Here is a 22,305-nt window from a genome sequence, read left to right on the forward strand (position 1 = left end):
GAGTCTCAAGGTCTGCAGTGTTTTGCTGAAGTGATAGTTTTGAGAATTGTTTTATATAAATGTATAAACAATTTGTTTTCATTGGCTGTATATAAAAGCTAGATGTTGTCACCATAAAGTGACCCATTTGAAGTTTTAAGCTGCCACTATGTTTATTGTTTCCATTCAGGAGTGTTTATGTTTCAAAAAGCTGTGTGCTAAGTTATCAGCAATTTGATTGATATATGATGATAGTGCTATGTAACTGACTAAGAAGAAAATCTGAATTTTCATATGAACTTGTTACAAATACAAAGCCTCTAATCCTTGAATGCCTTTCCTTAACAATAAAACTTCAATAGAACTCTGCTTTTCGGCAACAAAGTTATCTTTTATTTCATACAATTAAACACAAAAATTATGAGCAAATTATTTTTTAACCACTTAAAGAACTTTGTCATACTATATCTCAAAACCTGCTCTTTCTTCAGGCTGGCTTGAGCATCTATACAGCTCTGACCTTTCCCTTCTTGTCCATCAGTCCTGGAAGCATTAGAGCCTGAGACAGATGTGATCTGAAGAGCTGTGGATGAGTGTATGCACCCCTGTGAACTCCAGCCATGGCATCTTCATGCGAGTTTATAGAATATTGATTCAGATGCCCGTCCAACTCATAGATAGAAGTGATGATCTGCTGAGCTCATATGGTGCCTTTTGAGGGAAGATTTATGGGATATTATATGTAACCAGCAGATCAGTCTGGACAGAATAAAACTGCAAAATAATGGGATGCTACAGAGATTTCTCACTGACCTGACTTTGGATAAGACACAAGGAACACATCTTTTATTTCAAAACTCTGAAGAGAGTCTATGTGCTCGGGAGTTGTGTGACTGGCCAGGAAGTTGAAGTTATTATACCTGCACAGACGATCACTGATCAACTCGATCTTAGTTGTGAATCACACAAACGGATAAGGGGAAGAGACACCATTTGTGTTGTTCTTCACCCCATGTGAATGAATGAATGTGAATGTACATTCTTTTAGAGGTACTATAGTTAATGTTAAACTAAAGTGTTAAGCATTTATGTTTTACTTTTACTAGAAAATGTGTTCGTTTGACCTATGCTGTGCCCCGACTACTGCATTATAATGCTGCTGCTGGAAGATTGGCTTGACGATAGAAGGCTGTTCTCATTTAAAACCACAAATGGAGTGACATTAAAAGACTCTCAAAACGTGACATACCTGTGTTTGAAACATGAAATTTTATTCCAGACAGCTATATAAAGATGAATAATGTGGAGTTTAGTCCATCTTTGGATCAGTTTACTTGTGTAAGAAGAGTTTCTCACAGATAAATCCAAATGTTACTCTTGGATCACGGATCAGAGCGTTGTTGTGTGAAAATCTTCAGTAATGTTCAGAAAAAGAAGTCCCATTAAAGAAATAAGATTGTTATTTTTAATAGACTATTATCTTACACTAACATGTGTTAACAAGCTGTATTTCACATATTAATTAAATGATATTCAGTGGATGCCATTTACAGGTCTGAGGTTTGATTCTGTATAGGATTAAATAAAGGAAGAATGTCATGCTGAACCACACTTTAACCAAAATAACACTGCAATTGCACCATTTCTTTTTGTAATGTTTTGTTTGTTACCAAAGTAGGATCCTTTCCTTTTAATTCTTCTACACAAATGAATAAGATACTTCTGTCTTGGCTGCTGACTCATGGGAGGAGAAATCACTTGTAGGTTAATCAAAGGTCAGTCTGTCTTCATGGCAAAAGTACATTTATTTCAAGAAATTTCTTATATTTGAAGGTCAGGACATACTGTCAAAAGTGATGTGATTAAAAAAAATCAATAGTTAATGACTATTCAGAAATTATGAGAATCCAAAGTGCCATGTACTGGTTTCAGACATGTTGACTGATTTACATTTTACTGTTGATTCCTGGAATCATGATCTACGTAACATGAATCAATCTTGGGTAAACAAACATTTATCATTTGTTGTTTTTTTGAAAATTTATATAGCAGAAAAACACATTTTAAGGCTTTCCAATGAATGAAATCAATGCTTTTAAAACTCCTGGGAGACCCTGAAGAGCTGCTCTGCTTATTCCCAGATGAACCTCAAAGGCAAATCACCAAGTTTCTCCTGAAGGACTTGATCCACTCTTTCACTCTGTGCAACAGTCAGTGTGTTCTTCCAGTCTCCAATCTGACCTGTAATGAAGACAAAAACACAACACCTGAAACCCTGATATCAAATTTTTCTGCACAACGGCTGCAGGTCTGTTATGTTACCTTTGCGCAAGAATTTTCCACTGAACTGCTCTGGTGGAATGTGCTCATAGTTTGCTTTCGAGTCCTTCTTCATGTTCTCAAACTTAGCTTTTTCCACAACTTGACTGATGGCGGCTTCAGTCAGGTTTATCCCTAAGAAGTTGCAGATCTTCTTCACTGATCCTTTCAGGTCCTGAAAGAAAAGCAGGAACGCAACAGAAAAAGAACCTTAAACTCTGCCAGATATTTTATTTGAGTTTCCTTAGGAACAACAAAAGTGTGAAGAAACATCTTACCAAAATCATTTCCTCGTAGGTCAGGAAGAGGATGTTGTACTGGTCCCTGATTAAATACCACTCCCTGACGTGGTCAAACCAGGATGACCCAAAAACTGTATATTGGCATAATGCATCCAGTTATTTGGCATTCTCATTTAATTGAGTTTACACACACACACACACACACACACACACACACACACACACACACACAAAATGGTGCCTGTGCTAACATACTAGCACAGCACCACAAAGTCACTAAAGTGGTACCACTGTTGTCTCACACTGAAACCTTCAGGTCAAGTCTTTCAAGTATGTAGAGCTGTGAGATGAATCACATGACAGAAAAGACAAAACATTTAGCAACATAGATTTCTTTAAACATTGAAACATGGTGGACTGCATGGGCATAGAGTGCACATGACCTTCAAGCTGGTGCATCCCAAGAAAAGCAGGTGTTTTGACACATTTGTCAAGTTAAGTCAGTAAATATTAACTCAGAATAAAAACCTTGCCTCACAGTCCACTGAACCTGAGTTGTCCGGGATTTGGAATTTAAACTGTAATGAATCAGTAAATTTCCTCCAAAAAATTATGGAACAAAGGTAACACTTTACATTTACATTACATTTTTCAAAGCACAGGAGCGGGAGGAGTGGCAGCAATTTTTTTCCACTCTAGCTTATCAAATACTCTGAGCCTTGCATAGTCTAATAACAAGAAAGAACAAAATGGCACCTGTGTGTTCGGCACGCCGTCTATCACTCTCCTTTATTTGATTTTTTTATTGTTTTTAATTAACTTTGCGTTACATGTCTGTTGTACTTTTTCCTATGATCGCCAGACACTATTGGAGATAGGTTTATCCATCCGGATGTCTGACCGGCCTGAATATGACAACCAAGGCTTTTTTCCTTCCTATCTGGAACCAATACCACCGTACTGGCGTTCCCTACCACCGTCACCAGATCTGCGGAAGCGACACAGGAGATGGGGTAACCGTGGAGGTCGTCTTGTGAAGCTGAAATCCTGGATTTCTCATTTTCCCCATGAGCTCCGCTACATCCGCCGTTTTTGTCCGCAACTCTTGGTGCCATTGCGTGCCTTGGACCCGGTGGATTCCTGGTTGATTACAAGAAAAACCTTCGACCGGTGGATCTGCTTGCTAATGCCTTGGAAGTTTTGGACCCAGTTCCTCTCAGGCTGGGTCTAATAAATACCAGGTCGGTGGCAAATAAGACCTTCATATTGAAGGATTTTTTTCTTTCTCGTTTTCTGGATTTGCTCTTCCTGACTGAAACCTGGATTTCTCCCGGTGAGTTGAGCGCTTTCATTGAACTAGTACCTGGTGACTGTACCTTTTTTAATGTTCCGAGAGCTTCTGGTCACGGAAGAGGGCTTGCTGCTGTTTTTAAGGCTCACTTGGACTTGAAGCAGCTTTTCCCTTCGTCTCGCTACACCAGTTTTGAACTCTGTTTATGTAAACTGGGCCACTCGCCTTCGTTGTTATGTGCGATTGTTTATCGCCCCCCGAAATATAACAAGGTGTTCTTATCCGAGTTCTCAGAGTTTCTTGCTGACTGTGCATCACGGTATGACCAGATCCTCCTGCTTTTGATTTTAACATACACGTTTGCTGTCCGGGGAAGCCCCTGGCCAAGGACTTCCTTGCCTTAGTGAACTCTTTTAATTTTGTCCAATCTGTTAGTGGTGCAACTCAAGAACGTGGTCACCAGTGTTGGTCAAGTTACTTGAAAATAGTAATCAGTAACTAATTACTGATTACTTCCCCAAAAAGTAATCCCGTTACTTTACTGATTACTTATTTTCAAAAGTAATTAATTACTTAGTTACTTAGTTACTTTTTAAAAACACGATTTACAACCTGAATAGGTGAAAAAGCGATAGATCTTTCAGCCCAATTCTACTTTTTCTGCATAATCCATCATACCAAATGTAATCAAGGGAAAAGTCTCCTTTTTTAAAACTTGTTTTAACAGTTTTAATCTTTTAACTTTATGCATCAAGCAAAAATTAAATTATATGCAACATTCTCTGACTTGAAGAAATTAGTTTAACATTTAAACCTATTTTCTGTGTTTACACTCAATCTTTCAAATAGATACAAGTAAAACACAGCAGAAAATAAATAAAATCAAAGACTAGCGGTCCTGTTGCTCTATTTTCACCTGTAAAGCAGGAGTGGCGTAGGCGGAGGTTTGCCCTGGTGCAGGTGTGCCGCAGCAGTCAGTGGAAGAATCCGTGAGTTTCTATGTGAATTTCCCATTACGTCGTTGCGCACTCGGTGCTTGTTTAGGGTTTTTTTTCGCTGTAAAAAGAAGTTTTCTTCCCACGCACAACGGACGCTAATGTTTTTGTCACTTTTTATGGAATCAAACTCAAAGTAAGTAGTCAGTACTTCCACGCTTTAAACGCTGCACGCTCATACTCTCTCCTGCACTCGATATATGATCCATTGTTGATCTGCACACAGCTGTTGTCACGAACGTCGCACTCGCTTGCGTCATTGTAATGAGACATTCTCGCAAAAAAATCACGGTTTTAGTAACGCAGCGTTCTTACGGGAAAGTAACGGTAATCTAATTACCGTTTTTGCAATAGTAATCCCTTACTTTACTCGTTACTTGAAAAAAGTAATCAGATTACAGTAACGCGTTACTGCCCATCTCTGGTGGTCACACACTGGACTTAGTTTTATCTCATGGTTTATCTGTTTGCAATGTACGTGTTGAAGATGCTGTTCGATGTTATCGTGCCTTTGGCTCTGATTCTGCTGAACGGTTTTCTATACTGTTTGAAAAATTAATGTCTTATGCCCCTGACTTGTCCACTGCAGATGACCTACTTTTGTATTTTGACTTTGCTTGTTAATCTGTGCTTGATGTTGTTTTTTTTTATTTTAACCTTTATTTAACCAGGAAAAGTCCCATTGAGATTAAAAACCTCTTTTTCAAGGGAGTCCTGGCCAAGAGGCGACAACATGTTGAAATTACAAAGTTACATACATATTATAAGTAACAATTACATTTTAAAAACATTTTTCTCTGGCTCTCTCAATCTGGACTTAAAAGCATTTAATGAAATAAGATCTGCTATCTTCCAGTCTTTTTGCATCATGTTCCATGTGAAAGGGGCAGCATAAATAAAAGCCCTCTTGTTGCCCCTTTGAGACTAAGAAAATGTAAATCTAAGATTAGTCCATGGTTAACAGATCGTACCCGAGTTATTAGAAGACAATGTAGGAAATGTGAAAGACAGTGGAAAAAAGATAGATTGCATGTCTCCCTGGAAGCCCTAAAGATTAGTTGGAAAACTTATCAGAGTGCAGTTAAGGCCGATAAACACTCCTACTTTTCTCAACTTATTTCGGCCAACTCTCATAACCCTCGTGTTTTATACAATACTATAAATTCTGTACTTAACTTGGAGAGTTATGACCTGTTGCCGTCCTCTGAGGCTATGTGCAATAAGTTTATTACCTGTTTTGTGGACAAGATTGCTAGCCTGAGGCCGCTGATCCCACCTATTGTTGATCTGGCCATGCATGCTCCTTGCTCAAGCCTCTGCTTTTGCACCGATTACTCTGCGTGATTTAGAGGAGTTGGTGCTACATGCTAAGCCCTGTGGCTCCCCGAACGATGTTGTTACTCTCCGTTTTCTCCAAAAAGTATTTCCCATCATTGGACCTTATATCCTGAAAATTATCAATACTAGTCTGTTAACCGGTCAAGTTCCTAGTGGGTTTAAACATGCAGTCATACACCCCTTACTTAAGAAACCTGGCCTTGATAGTTCTATTATGTCAAATTTTAGACCTATCTCCAAGCTTCCCTTTTTAAGCAGAGAGGATTGTACATACCCTGCTGTTGGATTATTTGAATGACTCGCAACTGTCTTCCAATCTGGTTTTAAGCCCTTTCACAGTACGGAGACAGCTCTTGTTAAAGTTATGAATGACATTCTTGTTGCTACTGATCGTGGTAAATATGCTGTGCTTGTGTTATTGGACATGACAGCTGCATTTGACACAGTGGACCACGACCTGCTGATCTCCCGCTTACACCACTGTGTGGGAATTTCTGATTTGGCATTATCATGGATAAAATCATATCTTTCCGAAAGGAGTTTTTGTGTCAAGCTGGGGCTGGCCGCTTCCTCTGTGGCCCCTCTGTGCCCCAGGGATCTATCCTTGGGCCATTATTTTTCTCGCTGTATTTACTCCCCCTTGGTGCGATTTTTCGTAAACACGGAGTGTCATTTCATTTGTATGCCGATGACTGTCAGCTTTATTTACCTTTTAGTCATTTGGATATCTCCCCATGTCAATCACTGCTTGACTGTCTCAGCGATATAAAATTATGGATGGCAAATAATTTTTTGAATTTTAATGGTCGCAAAACGGAAGCAATTTTATATGGCCCACATCGCTCTACTGATTCTCCAGATGTTGATTTTGGTGATTTGACCTCTCATCTGAAAAGTTCAATCACTAATCTTGGTGTTAAACTTGATTCTGCGCTTACTTTTGAAGGTCATGTAAATGGGGTGGTAAAATCAGCTTTTTATCACTTCAGACGCCTGTCGAAGGTTAAGCCTTTCCTTTCCAAACCCAATTTGGAAACTCTTATTCATGCTTTTATCACCTCACGTCTGGACTATTGTAATTCCCTTTTAATAGGGGTCGGGTCGGGCACCTTGTCACGCCTGCAGTTAGTGCAAAATGCGGCAGCACGATTTTTAACTGGTAGTAGGAAATTCGATCACATCACTCCGGTTCTCGCTTCCTTGCATTGGCTTCCCATTGAATTTAGGGTCCATTTTAAAGTCCTTTTATTGGTTTTTAAATCTTTAAATGGTCTGGCTCCTGTCTACTTATCTGACTTGCTGAAGCCACATGTTCCTCCTTGCTCGCTCCGTTCAGCTGAGCAGCTGTTGCTGTGGTCCCTAAGTCGCGGCTGAAATGCAGAGGAGACCGAGCATTTTCAATTGCGGCTCCGATGCTCTGGAATAACCTTCCCCTCCAAATTAGACAAGCGTCATCAGTGCAGGTCTTTAAGTCCAGATTGAAAACCTATTTTTATTCCCTGGCTTTTAAATCTGTAGGAAACTGACACCTTCTTATTTATTTTATTGTATGTAATGATTTTATGGTATTTTTAATTTGGTAGTTGTTTTGAGCTGTGTTGTTCAGCACTTTGGTCTGCCTGGTGTGTTCTTAAAGTGTTATACAAATAAACGATGATGATGATGATGATGATGATGATAATAAACAGTTTTATTTGTTTCTGTCTGCTGTCTATGGTGCATGGCCCATGGTCATGATAATCTATCAATAATTCTTCCTCGACGATTCTCAAATATTTATGTGAATAAAGGTATGACAGGATTAGAGAATCAATTCAGTTCTATTTGTATAGTCACCTAAAGGCAAAAGGTATTGCCATTTGAATGAAAAATAACCTTAGAGATCAAATGTGTCTACAAACAACTGAAATCTGCAGTTAAGCCAAACAAGCCAAATAATTAGAATTTTTAACGCAAAATCTGTTACTAAAAGTAACTAATGAAGAAACAGTACATTTATATTACATTCAATTTATTAATATATGTCAACATGTTACTTCATATATTTTTATACATACATATACATGTATATATGTATATATATATATACACACATATATACACACGTGTGTACACACATATATATATATATACATATACATATATATACATATATATATATATATACATATATATACACACATATATATATATACACATATATATATAAACATATATATACATATATATATATACGTGTATATATATATATATTTATATATATGTATATATATTTATATGTATATGTATAAATATATATATATATATATATATATATATTAGGGATCCAACGATACCAATTTTTTCAAACCGATACGATACCGATACTTGGATCTGAGTACTTGCCGATACAGAGTACAAAAACCGATACTTCTACCACACACACACACACACACACACACACACACACACAAATGCAATGAATTGGAAGACAGGTTTTATTTTATTCTCTGCCGATAAAAAATTAAGTCTTAATAAAAATGACCACAAAAAAATTTCAAGTGAAAAATGAGCACTTCTGTTAAATTATTGCAGTCTCCACATTGTAATTTACCAAAATATCACTGGACTATTGCCTCGAGGTTTCAGAATAATAAATAAACACTTCTGTTTGGAATAAAATAAATACAAATTAGGTTTGAGAGTAAAATAAACTTTTAAATTATTGCAGAGTGTCCATATTGTACACAAACAAACAAAATAACAAAAGTATTTGGCATTGACGAATAAACTCCTCATCTGCCCGTGGATCATCAGTCCACTGTGCCGTTAAACCGTAGGACTGACATCGCGCACACACTGCTTGTCTTTACCTCTTCAGAAAGTTTTGGCACTATTATCTCTCTGATGTATGGGAATTTCATATCGCAGCTCGAGTATGCTGAGAAGACGATGCAATCCTATGTTTTCCACGACCGGCATTGGCTGGTCATCCAGAGCGATAAAATGAGTCAGAGCCTCTGTTATTTTAACTGCCTGTGGATTTTCTCTTGACATTTTTCATCGCTTTTCCAAAACCTGAGTTAAAGTTGGCTGTTCCGGTCCACACTGCTGACATTTTGTTTAGCCTAGCTACAGAAGCCTCCAGTTTCTCTTTTTTATCTGGAGCCGCCAGTCTCACTCGCCTAACCCTGTGCCTGTTTAGCGCGGGATGTCCCCCTAGTGGCCAATCTAAAAAACTACAACAGAAATGACAAGCCACCCTCTGATTAATGAAATAAGTTGGTATCGGTTCATGGTATCGGTTAACTTTTATGAGTATGAGTACACACATATTTTACAGTATCGGCCCCGATACCCGATACCAGTATCGGTGCATCCCTAATATATATATATATATATTAGGGATGCACCGATACTCGTATCGATATTGAACCGTTCGATACAGTGCTTTCGGTTCGGTACGCATATGTATCGAACAATACAAAATTTTTAATTTATTTTATCAACTTTCCTTCTGACGATGCTGTCTGTGTTGAGCGCTCAGTGGATCTGCGCTCGACAGTGCAGCCTAGGCGGAGTAGTCGAACGCAGATTCACTGAGCACAGGGCAAGCTAGCGAGACAGAAGTTAAGCTCTCCTTGCAACATGGCAAATTGAACCTCCCCCACCCTCATTCAGATCTGGCGTTTGGAACTATTTTGGTTTTCATGTGACGTATGACCCTGAAGGTAAGCGCATCATGGACAAAAGTAAAACAGTATGTCGGATGTGCCACGCAATACTCAATTACATTGGTGGGAACTAGTGCATTAGCGCAGTTAGCTCGTTAACGTGTTGGCCGTCCAGCCCCACGCACGGGGCGATCCGCAGTAGCTCGTTAACGGAGATTTGCCGTGTTGTGGCGTTAACGTCATTTCAACGAGATTAACGCTGACAGCACTAGTGGGAACACAACGAATATGACTGCACATTTACTCCGACAGCATCCTAGTGCAAAGACAAGTGGAAGCAGACAAAAACAACAAGCACGCATGCTACAAACTTTACCTGAGTCATTTAGACAGCCGTTAGCACATGATTCTTGTTATGGGGACCTGATATGTTTAATATGCTGATGAGAATATAGCCCAGAAGAAGCGTATAGTATAGCTTTTATTTTGGAAAGAGCCATTTCTCTGTAATAAACTCTCTTTTCCAAAGATGAGTGATTCTTCAATCAGATACAGGGCTCGCAAAATTGCTAGCCCAACGTCCCGGGGCTAGCGATTTTTCCAGTCGGGCTACCAAAATCTATCTCTGCCCTGCCCATCGGGCTATCGTAGGAAGGAAAAATATATGTCAATGCTTTTGCATTCTTTCGGAAATGTAGCTGGGTAATTATGTCATTGGCATCGGTGAGCCACTGTCAATATGTGACATATTGAAATCGCGTTTGAAATTGCGCTTGTTTTTTGCTTTCACTTTGCAATCGTGCGAACTGTGTATAGAGAGCGACAGTACTGATTGGTGAGTGACGATAATTTGCGCACCAATTCCTCTGACATCGTCTTATCAATCGTTAGCTTACTATGCAAACATGACAAGTGAAATCTCCCGCAGCAAGCTTAAACATGTGAGAGGTTGATCGCGCAGAGAATCGCTGAGCGTTATGTGAGTGCATGTGTAAAAGCAGCAGGATATATATTTTAGTTCTGCTGAGCCAAATAAAACAGGTCAGGGTGAAGAAGTGACAGCCAAAGAAAAGCTTACCACAAAACGGAAAAGTTATGGCAAATCAGACTATAAGGCAAAAAGAAAGTGCAGCTTTATGGTTTCATGGACAAAATCATTTCTGTGGCTGCAATATGACGAGATATACAACCAGGGGTGCACATAAGTGGTCCGCAGGTGCGCATTCGCTGTCAAAATAAAAAACGCGCACAAGATAAGAAGTTGCAACGCGTGTTTGCGTACATAAGATTTTCTGGAGGAGGACAGACATTTGTTTAGAACTCTTAAAGATGTCGAAGAAGCTCCTTTAAGCAATTACTTTGGTTTTCCTCCACCTCCAAAGAAATGTCAGAAGGAGTCCGAACCACAAAAGAAGCGCGTATTCTCGGAAAAGTGGTTGCAGGAGGTGAGCTGGCTTCAAACAAATGATGAACGCACAGAGATGTGGTGCGGAATGTGCCGTGAAAATCCCACTCTAGCGGACAAAAACAGTGCCTTTTATATGGACACAAACACGCGTTGCAACTTCTTATCTGGTGCGCGTCTTTTATTTTGACAGCGAATGCGCACATGCGGACCACTTTTGTGCACCCGTGTAAATAATTCCCTTGGTTTCTGAGTCGACAAGCGCCTTTGTTACTGGGACCAGTCATTTTAAGAAAGGCCCCCATTAGAACCCATGAGAAATGCAAGAAATGCATTATTGCTCAGTCTGCAATATCTTTCCCAGAACAAACACCAATTGCAAATAACATACTAAAAATAAACCTGAAAATCAGTTTAAAACAGCGTACTATGTTGCAAAGAGTGAACTACCACTGGCAAAATTTAGCAGTCTTTGCAAACTTCAAAAAGCAAATGGCCTAGATCTTGGTTCCACTTGCCTCTTACCCGTGACTTCAGTGGAAATTTCAAATTCATGATCTGACACAGACTGATTCATGTTCTACACAGTTCTTACAAGTTCATAGCAATTTCTGTTCAATAAGAACCAAGTATTTGAGTTGATGATTGTAATTTTTATACAATGTTGTAATTTGTTTTTCAACAATTTTTTGATTAATGTTTTGTTTCCTTTACAATATTATACTTTAATGTATAATATTGTAACGGAAACAAAACAGGAAACAAAACATCAATCAAAAAATTGCTCTCTTTTTTATTCGGGCTACTTAAATTTATTTTGGGCTGCCCGAAGGGCTACCAGGGATTTTGAAATTTTGCGAGCCCTGAGATATATTTATTTTTTTTATTACTTTTTTGTTTCAGCAACATTAAATTTAAAAACTGTACTTTTGAGTTAAAATATATATTTATAATTTTAATAAATGACAAATTAAAAAGGCATGAACATTTTTTTTTGTATCGAAAAAATATCGAACCGTGACACCAAAGTATCGAACCGAACCGTGAATTTTGTGTATCGTTGCACCCCTAATATATATATATATATATAAATTAAAATATTACTTTATAGTAATCAGTAATTGATATATCATTATGGGGATTAAAGGTGAGGAAACTTACCGTTTCCTGTTATGTACCACTCAAAAAACTGGTCAAAGCTCTCGGGAGTCTCCAGGTCTGCTAGACCATTGCTGAAGTGATAAAAAGACACCATGTTGTCCTTTGGATTCCTCATCAAATACACGATCTGAAATATATTTTAAAAAATATCTGAATATTAAAAGTCTGTCACTTAAATGTAATAATTTACAAAAAAAACCTAAATTGAAATCTTAAATCTTAATAAACATTTTTTTTTAAATGTAATAATTCACTATTTAATGTCATTAGTTTAAAAGAAAAGCAATTTAAAATTTAGTGTTACAATTTGATTTCAGATAATATTTTTAAAAATATATTTTAAAGTCTGTTTGTTTTTGAGCTTCCGAGAAGCCGAATTCTGACAACCTTCTAGCAGTTTTCTTGCCACCCGACATACGGTCCGCTACGTTGCTCAAGCAAGTTGGCACTTGGGATGCTAGTGTCACGGCTGGGGCAGCAGTCGTGTGGTGGAATGAATGAGGACCCAAGATGCAGATGGCAGTGGAGATGCAAGTGGAAATTTATTTACAGAGAGAAAACCAAGGTGAGGGCAGAACAGAACATGAACCTAAACTGGGAAAACTAACACAAAGGGAGGACATGAGGAACAGAGCAAAACGAGAGCCCCCCAGGAATGCAAACCAAATGTCCAAAACGCACACAGAGGAGCAGAGTCCGACACATAGTTCAAGTGGCCTGCCTGGGGGCCGATAGCACAGAAGGCCAGGGTAAGACAGTTCAGGGGGCCGGCCATGAGGAAGGCAGTGGCGGCAACAGAAGTCCGGAGGCCGGCCACGCGGGAGGCGGCAACAGAAGTCCGGAGGGCGGCCATGCGGGAGGCGGTGGCGGCAACAGAAGTCCGGAGGCCGGCCACGGTGGTGATGATGCCCAACAAGCGGCCTGACAAATGACCGATGATGTTGAGGCGGCAGTTGGGAACTGAAGGTGGCGTGATCCCTGCAGCACCAGACGAGGCCGAGGCAGAGGCTGGACCAGACGAGGCAGAGGCAGAGGCTGGACCAGACGAGGCCGAGGCAGAGGCTGGACCAGACGAGGCAGAGGCTGGACCAGACGAAGCTAAAGCCGAAGCCGATGCAGACGAAGCTGAAGCGGATGAGGCTGCTGCAGGCGACGCTGAAGCGGATGAGGAGGCTGGACCAGGCGGCGCTGAAGCTGATGCGGTGGCTGGACCAGGTGGCGCTGAAGCTGATGCATGGGCTGGACCAGGCGACGCTGAAGCTGAAGCGGAGGCTGGACCAGGCGAAGGCGAAGCTGGACCAGGCGAAGCTGATGCAGAGGCTGGACCAGATGAAGCTGATGAAGCTGATGCATGGGCTGGACCAGGCGACGCTGAAGCTGATGCATGGGCTGGACCAGGCGACGGCAAAGCTGGACCAGGCGAAGCTGATGCAGAGGCTGGACCAGACGAAGCTGATGAAGCTGAGGCAGAGGCTGGACCAGGCGAAGCTGATGAAGCTGAGGCAGAGGCTCGCCCAGGCGAAGCTGAAGAGGCTGGCGCTGGACCAGGCGAGGCAGAAGAGGATGAAGCTGGACCAGGCGATGGCGAAGCGGATGAAGCTGCTGCTGCTGCAGGCGGTGTGGATGAAGCTGGTGGTGGAGCAGCTGGTGGCTGGACGGGCTCCTCGGGCGCCCCAGCTGACGAGGAAGGTTGCTGGATGGGCTCCTCGGGCCCTCCAGCTGACGAGGCAGGTTGCTGGACGGGCTCCTCGGGCCCCCCAGCGAAAACAGTCCCAAAACCAGCGGGCACCAGGGCCCCTGGCACATGCAGGGCTGAACCAGCAGGCACGTGGGCCTCTGGCAGTGACAGAACAGGACCAGCAGGCACGCGGGCCTCTGGCAGGGACAGAACAGAACCAGCAGGCACGCGGGCCTCTGGCAGGGACAGAACAGAACCAGCAGGCACGCGGGCCTCTAGCAAACACAGAGCAGACTGCAGCTGCGCGGAGCACCGACCCTGCTCAGGCAGCGACAGCCGGGTGCAGTCCTCAGCTGGGTTCTTAGCCTCCAGGGGTCCAGAGTGGGCTGAGGGTTGAAACTCAGCCTCTGGGGAGGCCCTGGAGTGCATCACAGCCAGCTTCAGAGGAACCTTTCCATTGTTAACAGGTTTGTCTCTCTGATCTGAGGGAGTGCTAGAAAAACAGTCCAAAACGGGCAGCGTAGGCACAGCCTCCTGAAGAGAGGCAAGTGCAGACTGTGACTGAGCAGTGAACTGAACTACTGACTGAGCTACAGGCAGCGGAGCGGATTGTGGTGGAGGTGTAGACTGAGCTAATGGCTGCCGAGAAGCTAACTGAATTGATGGCTGAACAGGTTGCACTGACCGAAGTGGAGCAGGTGAAGTAAGGAAATCACTGGTAGTACTGTCCCCTATCACAAAACACTCAGCCCCTGAGTACAAAGTTCCAAAGCCAGAAACAACCCGATCAGTGTCCTGTACACTCACCACAGCCGGGCGCGTTGAAGTCCCAAACTCCGGCTGCGGCGTGGAAACACTAGTTGAGCCGGGTGGCACGATAGTAATCCCCAACATCTTGTAGAACGCCTGGGCAGGCGTAAGCTGGCTGCTCGCAGGCTCATAATACTCCTCTTGGTACCGTTTAGAGCATTTTCCGTGAGACTGAGGTGCTGGCGTTCGAGGGGAGGAGACGGATGAGGGGGTTGAAGCCTGAGTGGCTGACTGTAGTGTCGGTGGCACAGCCGGTAGCTTGACTGTCCCGGAATCCGGCTGTGGAGTGACGCGCCGGCGGCCGGTTCGTCGCTTCAATGGCGCTGACGGCTCCGACGGGCTGGCCGAAACCTCTGGTGGGCGAAGTTGACGCGGCTGCTCGGGGACGGCCATAGACTGCTGTTGCTGGGCAGACTCCGCCAATTCCCGAGCTTGCACCGCCTCTTGGGTTTCATGTAAATCTGAAATTAAGTCCTCAAATCCCCGGACCAGGCGGTGGTGCGGATTTCCGTCGAGGATTGCTTCAATTGCATTTATCCCGACAACCCTCGCCCTTGCGTTGGAGGTGTGAGTCACCCATTTCACCAGGTGACGAACGCGTGTCAGATTGCTCTCCCCAGGCCAATCCGCTGGATCCATTCCTGGTCGCGTCGTACTGTCACGGCTGGGGCAGCAGTCGTGTGGTGGAATGAATGAGGACCCAAGATGCAGATGGCAGTGGAGATGCAAGTGGAGATTTATTTACAGAGAGAAAACCAAGGTGAGGGCAGAACAGAACATAAACCTAAACTGGGAAAACTAACACAAAGGGAGGACATGAGGCAAGGGGAAGAGAGACACGGAAAAAACACCAAAATAATGCAGAGTAACGCAGAAGCTTCACAGAGAAACACAGACAACGCGACGAGGAGCACAGGCAGACACATACTATAAATACACACACCAGGTAATCAGGAAATGGCACACAGGAGGGGACACAGCTGGAACTAATGGGCATAACGAGACACAGACGTACAAAGTAAAACAGGAAACACACAGACTGTTTTACAACACAAAACTCGGGGACCCAAGCAGAGCACAGAGGGAGACACAGGTAGGGATAATAAACATGACAAGCAAACCTAAAGAACTAATACAAAATCAGAATAAACTAGAAAATAATAATAATAAACTCAAAGCGCTGGGTCACCGACCCAGGACCATGACAGCTAGATTCTCTTTCTCTATCTATCTCCTCTATCTATCTGAAATCAAACAGAATCACTAAAAATAAAACAAATGCTAGTGCTAGCTTTTTGGACCTGGGACCATGTGTTTGTGTAGAAGTCTATGATAAAAATGACCCTCAGATTCCTTGATTTATGACCCCAGAGGATCATTGTTTTAATTCTTACCGAACATAAAACAACATTTGTTTTGAAGATCAACCACTCTATTTTCATTTGCTAGGATTTCCTGGTTTCTAAAAGCTACCAGTAGTCAAAGTGCAAGCCTCAAAAACTGAACTTCAGTGACCAATAGGTAACATCACAAAAAATTAAATTAATCTTCGCAAGTACAAATTTAATTTGCTTTATTTTTGCAACAATAAGTAATCAAATGCTTTTAACTTTCTCAAACTTCAAGACTGCCTCTTTCTTCAATAAGATTTCAACTTCTATAAAGTACTGACTTTTGCCTTCTTCTCCTTCACTCCTGGAGGCATGATGTGTACAGGGAGATGCGAGGCGAAGAGCCGTGGAGAGGGAAGAAGAGTGTATTCAGCTGTCTTGTACTCCAGCCACGGCATCCTCTCAATGTTGATTGAATATTTAGTCTGATAGCTATGCAATTCGTGGATGGAAATCATGATCTGCTGAGCCCATACAGTACCTGATGTGGGGAAAGACATTAGAGATCAGTCTGGCCAGCACAAAACAGCAAATAACAACAATGTGTGAAATTTTTCACCAACCTGACTTTGGATAAGTCACAAGGAAGACATCGCTGTCTTTTATTTCAAAGCTGTCAAGGGAGTCTATGTACTCTGGAGTTGTAAGACTGGCCACAAAGTTGAAGTTCTTATGCCTGAACAGACGGTCACTGATCTGCTCCATACTAGTTCTAAATAAGACAGATATAAAAAAGAAATAGGGATGTAAAATCTGTGAATTGCTACCTTATCATGGTGGAGAGGTTTATGTGTCCCAGGGATCCCAGGGCCTATATTGTTGGGGGGCGTTTTGCCCCCTGGTAGGGTCTTGCATGGCAAATTGATGCTGGGTGCAAGCCCAGACAAAGAGCAATTCAAAAACCTGTTTGAATGTGAATCTGAAATGAAGAAATGCAGTAAAATGTGTTACACTCAACACAAGCAGCACAGAAGAAAAAGTTGATCCAATCAACAAATGTATTATTGTGAATGACGGACACTGAAAATGGTATTTGGATGGTTTTACAGTTGTTCAATATGGGAATAGTTTGGAGAAATAGAATTTCTCTCTCACACATCTCATGAAGGACTTCATGTCACCAATGAAACCAACTCTACTTGAAATAGAATATTTAGCTATGGCACAGACAAAACTCATAAGATTAAGTCAGCAAAAAGTACTATGAGGAGGAAATCATAGAACTGAAAAAAAATGTAACTGGTAAGAAAATCATTCAACAATCCTGCCAAAGAATTCTCATATTGCTGACCTGATCTTATAGCATATTCACCAAAAAGTCTTCACACATGCTCAGCCTTCCAGGCAAGAAGATCCCCAAAAAGTTGATTCTGTTCATCTGGACGTAGCATTTTCACATTTACATAATGACTGAAGCTTCGGTCATTATGTAAATGTACTGTTTAAAAGCCATTCATCCACTGAACACTCTTCTATAAATGCTAATAAATAAACACTCATAATAGCAATTATCATAGCCACATTAGGAGCAATGTTAGACTTTTACCTGTGTAATTTACATTAAATTGCATCTTGCAACCCTTAGTAATTGTATATGTTAATATGAATTACTGAAATAATTTACTCCAAATCCTCCTTGGCCACACCTCTGTTTACAGTTAATCTGAAATAGTAAAAGAATCACTCCCATTGTAGCTTCCCATTGTAAACAACAAAGCATAGAAACAGTCTGATAATATATGCAAACAAATTCTCAAGACAGAATACTACAAAAAGAAATTCACAAAACACATTTTTACTGAACCTGCATTACATTTAGAACCATTTTAATAGTAGAAAGGTAAGTGTTGTATTACCTGGATGTTTGCAGCAAGACCAATAGAGTGAATGTCCCGTACACCTCTTTTTATTGACATGTGTGTGCTCTGAGCCTCCACAATCTTTCACAACATTGCCACAGCATAATTTGCTGATAAGATAACATGGAGAGTCCAGAGTGCTGTTTTCTTTCTTATGTTGGCATTCATTCAGAGAGTCACAGAGACCCCAGACTCGGAATAGTTATACAGGCACCTCTAGATTAGTTGATTGTACTTCATTAACTTTTCAAAATTAAATATGGTACACTGATTGGAGAGGGAGTTGGCAAGTTCTTACTTAGCTCAAGAAACTGTTTCAAATCTGCTTAATTAAAAACAGTAATTTTTTAATCGAAAGACAATGCATTGACTTCTCTGCCCAGTCTGGAAGGCAGCCATGCTGACATTGAATGAATGTCACAACCTGGCTCAAGAGTTATTACAAAAAAAAGGGAGAAAGGACACCAAACAAAGATTTACGAATGTTTGTTTGAGTGGGACGCCTTGTCCCAACCCTGATCTTCACAACAGGTTGTCATCAGTCACCAGCTGTTCATTTCCTGTGATTACGCAGTTGCTAATTGTACTTACCTCGCCAAGAAACGAAGGCTGTCAACGATCACGATTAACGCAATTAAAATTTTTAACGCAATCAACAAACTTTGGACAAATTGCCCGAAATGCATCACTTTACAAACGGTGCCCCATAAGTAGGCATGATTAATGGGCAAAAGAGTGTATGTTCTGATGTTTTTGTTGATCTAGTGTTTTAGAAACTCGTCCAAGTCTAAAACCACACAAAAGATACTGTCAAACTGTCCCATGGCCAGGCGTGGATCTGAGGAACTTTTATGAGAAATCAAATTGGGTGGCAAAATCAAAGCCTTTGTTTTTAAGCATATATGCTGGTGTTACAAATGGTTAAAATGATTCAAATGCAGTAAGTATACAATGTTTAATACATATATAGTCTATAACTTAATTATTTTCTGTAGCCCACATAATTAAACATTTCAGTTACATAAAACATGTGAATTTAGATTTTATGTACTGTATAGCCTGTATAATAAATAAATATGTAACCCAATAAGTATAAATTCCAGAAAGCTACACAACATGTGGGGGGGGGGGGGGGGGGGTTACAAACACAGATCTTAAACAACAAACAACTTAAGTTTCACACCTTTTTGTTAGAAAAAAATCAAATTGCTACATGCTTAAATTTACACAAAATGTCAGAAACCTGCACTGTTATGAACTAAAATTTAAACCTAAGTTTTAAATGTTTTGTTGGGTTAACCCTAGGGGGTCCAAAATACAATTGGCCATTTCTGACTACTTTTGATGTTACATTTGTATTTCACCTTTAAATTGTTTTATTTATTGATTTTTATCTTGCCTCGCTTGGTATCATTCTTTTCAGCTTAACCTCACATATCTGAATTTTCGGTTATTTTTTCATTGACATACCGTATTAACACAACTGATCTGAAATCACACAAAAAATGTAAAATCCTAGTAGTAATTATATATTTTTTTACTTTAAAAAACCACAGACATGTTTAGTCTGTTTTGAGTTACAAATATAAATTGTAACTCTTAAAAACTCATGCACAAATTTTGTAAACAAACTTATATACAACTATTTATCTAAAAATGCAGTCAATGCATCTGGCATTGTTTTGTTTTTTTTTTGGGGGGGGGGTTGTTCATTGGAGGTATGTAAGGACAAGACGAGAGATCTCAATATTCCACTCCAACTTTAATCACTGCTTTACACACCTGAAAATAGAACGCACCAAAACCTTCACCCCCTCACTTCCCCTAACCCTAGGTGTGAGTGGAACCCCGTCCTGTCAACAAACACAGTCTCCCTATGACCCCCAAAGTCCAAAACAAAATGCTTCAAGCCCAGTTCGATAACCCTAAATGGGCCTCCCCCTTGGTTCAATCCATCGAAGCACGGGGGAGGGGCTTTTGGTCAAGAATCTATTGGGAAAGCGGAGGGGCTGACCAAGAACCAGTTCAGTTGGGGACGCGCCAAGATCCTCCTTAACTGCAGAGCGCAGCCCCAGCAAAACCTATCGGAGACAGTCAACCCAGTTGCCATCCTTCCATTAGCTTGTGGGTTGTATGCAGTGGTTCAGTGGACCCTGACCCCCAGTCCATCAGCCATTGCTGACCAAAGCTCCAAAACAAACTGGGGGCCTCTGTCAGAGCTAATGTGTGCGGGGGGACCGAAACGCGAAACCCAAGTTTGAAAAAAAATGCTCGGGCCACCACTACCTCGGTCATGGACGTCAGGGGGACAGCCTCTGGACAACGGATGGTGTGGTCAACAATGGGCAAAAGGTGCGTGAAACCTTGTGACTGCGGCAGGGGACCCACCAGATCAACATGCACATGATCAAAATGTTTGCCGGGGATGAGGAACTAGTCAAGGGGTGCGTTAGTGTGTTTATGGACCTTTGCATGCTGGCATGGAATGCACACCGCTGCCCATTCCTTCCCAGATTTGTGAAGGCCTGGGCAAAAAAACTTGGAGCTGACCAGTTTAACAGAGGTCCGGACCTCCGGGTGAGATAGAGCATGTATTGAGTCAAAAACCCAACAACGCCATGAAAAGGGAACCACCGGGCGTGTGTGGCCGGTGGAAACATCACAGACCAGGGGAGGACCGCCATCCTGCACAGGTCTGTCCTCAGGCATGAGGCCTGTATGCGCAGATTTAAGTACAAGGATGTCTGGGATATCACTCTGATCAGCCACGGCAGAGTAGTCTATGCCGACATAAACTGGAGAAACCAGCGTGCGGGACAAACAGTCAGTCATGTGGTTGGACTTACCAGCCATGTGCTGAATGCCCGTGGTAAACTCAGAAATGGCTGCCAAATGGCACTGCTGGCGCGTACTCCATGGGTGAGAAACTTTGAACATCGCAAACATCAAGGGTTTGTGTTCCACGTATGCGGTAAAGTTACAACCCTCGAGAAAAAGACGAAAATGTTTGATGAGTAGCTACCTGTCGAAGACGCTGTATTTGCGCTCATTGTCCCATGGCATGCGGCTGAAAAAGGCAAGCGGTTGCCAGGCACCTGAGATTCAATGTTCTAGCACAGCACCCACCGCTATGTCCGACTCATCGGTGGTCAAAGCAATCTAAGCAGATGGGGATGGGTGGGCAACATTAACTAATGCATACTTGGCATCGGAAAATGTCCAGATGCGTTCCAGGAGCCAGTCAACGGAGTCATTGGCCTTTTGACCCTTCAACGTGCTGTACAGTGGCTGAAGCAGTGGCTGCTCTTTCACTGGGGAGAAAGCGGTTGTAAAAATTCACTATCCTCAATTGAGAACCAGCAACCCAAATTGGCAATTAAACGGGTTAATGATCAGGCCATATGCAGCCAAGCTCTGAAATACCTGCCGCAGATGGGACGTGTGCTGCCTCTCTGAGTTGCTGGCCACCAGTATATCATCGAGATGTACAAAAACGAAGGGCAGCTCGCATAAGACTGAGTCTATCAAACGCTGGAAGGTTTGGGTGGCACCTTTCAGCCCAAAAGGCATGAGCAAAAACTCGAAAAGGCTGAATGGAGTAATTACAGCTGTTTTGGGGACATCCTCAGCGCGCACGGGAACCTGGTGATACCCCCGTACGGTCCCTGCAAGATGAGCGGAAAAATCCTGGATGTGGGGAATAGGATAACAATCGTTCTCTGTGACGTTATTTAGACGGCGAAAATCCCCACAAGGTCGCCACCGACTGTCAGATTTGGGCATCCCGTGTAATGGGGAAGCCCAGGCACTATTCGAACACTGCACAATGTCCAGGTGCTCCATGGTCGCAAACTGCTCCTGAGTGATTGACAGTTTGGTGGGGTCAAAACAGCGCATGCGCGTGAACACTGGGGGCCCTACCGTAGTGATGTAATTTTCCACCCTACATTCGTCACAGTGTTTGAGAAGGTGGGGACAGTTAGTGAGGGAATCTCTGAAAGCAAACAATGAAAAACATTTCCCGAACCTACAAAATTAGCATGCACCACGGGCTGAGTGCCCTGAGTAAAACAGGGTAATGAAGAAAAAGACAGCGTCAATCAAACGTCTGTTAGAGTCATCAACCAGTCTCACTTCTTCTTTGTGCTCACTTTACTGTGAGCACAAACAAAATCAGTGCCTAT

General features: G+C 42.0%; 1 protein-coding gene across 2 annotated transcripts; it reads right to left on the minus strand.

Annotated features, from left to right (window-relative positions):
- Positions 1–1,147: 1,147 nt before the first annotated feature.
- LOC146388069 (amine sulfotransferase-like) lies at positions 1,148–17,028 on the minus strand. Of its 2 annotated transcripts, XM_084925161.1 has the most exons (6): positions 16,826–17,028; positions 16,544–16,743; positions 12,384–12,510; positions 2,577–2,671; positions 2,302–2,473; positions 1,148–2,220 (listed from the first exon to the last, which is right to left on the minus strand). In XM_084925161.1, the coding sequence occupies exons 1-6, from the start codon at positions 16,965–16,967 to the stop codon at positions 2,111–2,113; spliced, it is 846 nt and encodes a 281-aa protein (XP_084781287.1). In that variant the 5' UTR covers positions 16,968–17,028; the 3' UTR covers positions 1,148–2,110. The 2 variants fall into 2 exon arrangements, with proteins under 2 accessions (XP_084781287.1, XP_084781286.1); XM_084925160.1 differs by lacking the exons at positions 1,148–2,220; positions 2,302–2,473; positions 2,577–2,671; positions 12,384–12,510; positions 16,826–17,028 and adding an exon at positions 12,907–15,535 and having other exon boundaries at positions 16,544–16,660.
- Between the last annotated feature and the right edge of the window lie 5,277 nt (positions 17,029–22,305).

This window comes from Perissodus microlepis, chromosome 4 (genome assembly GCF_051167445.1).
Source record: "Perissodus microlepis isolate ML-2025 ecotype Zambia chromosome 4, ASM5116744v1, whole genome shotgun sequence".
In the NCBI taxonomy this organism is placed as follows: domain Eukaryota; kingdom Metazoa; phylum Chordata; class Actinopteri; order Cichliformes; family Cichlidae; genus Perissodus; species Perissodus microlepis.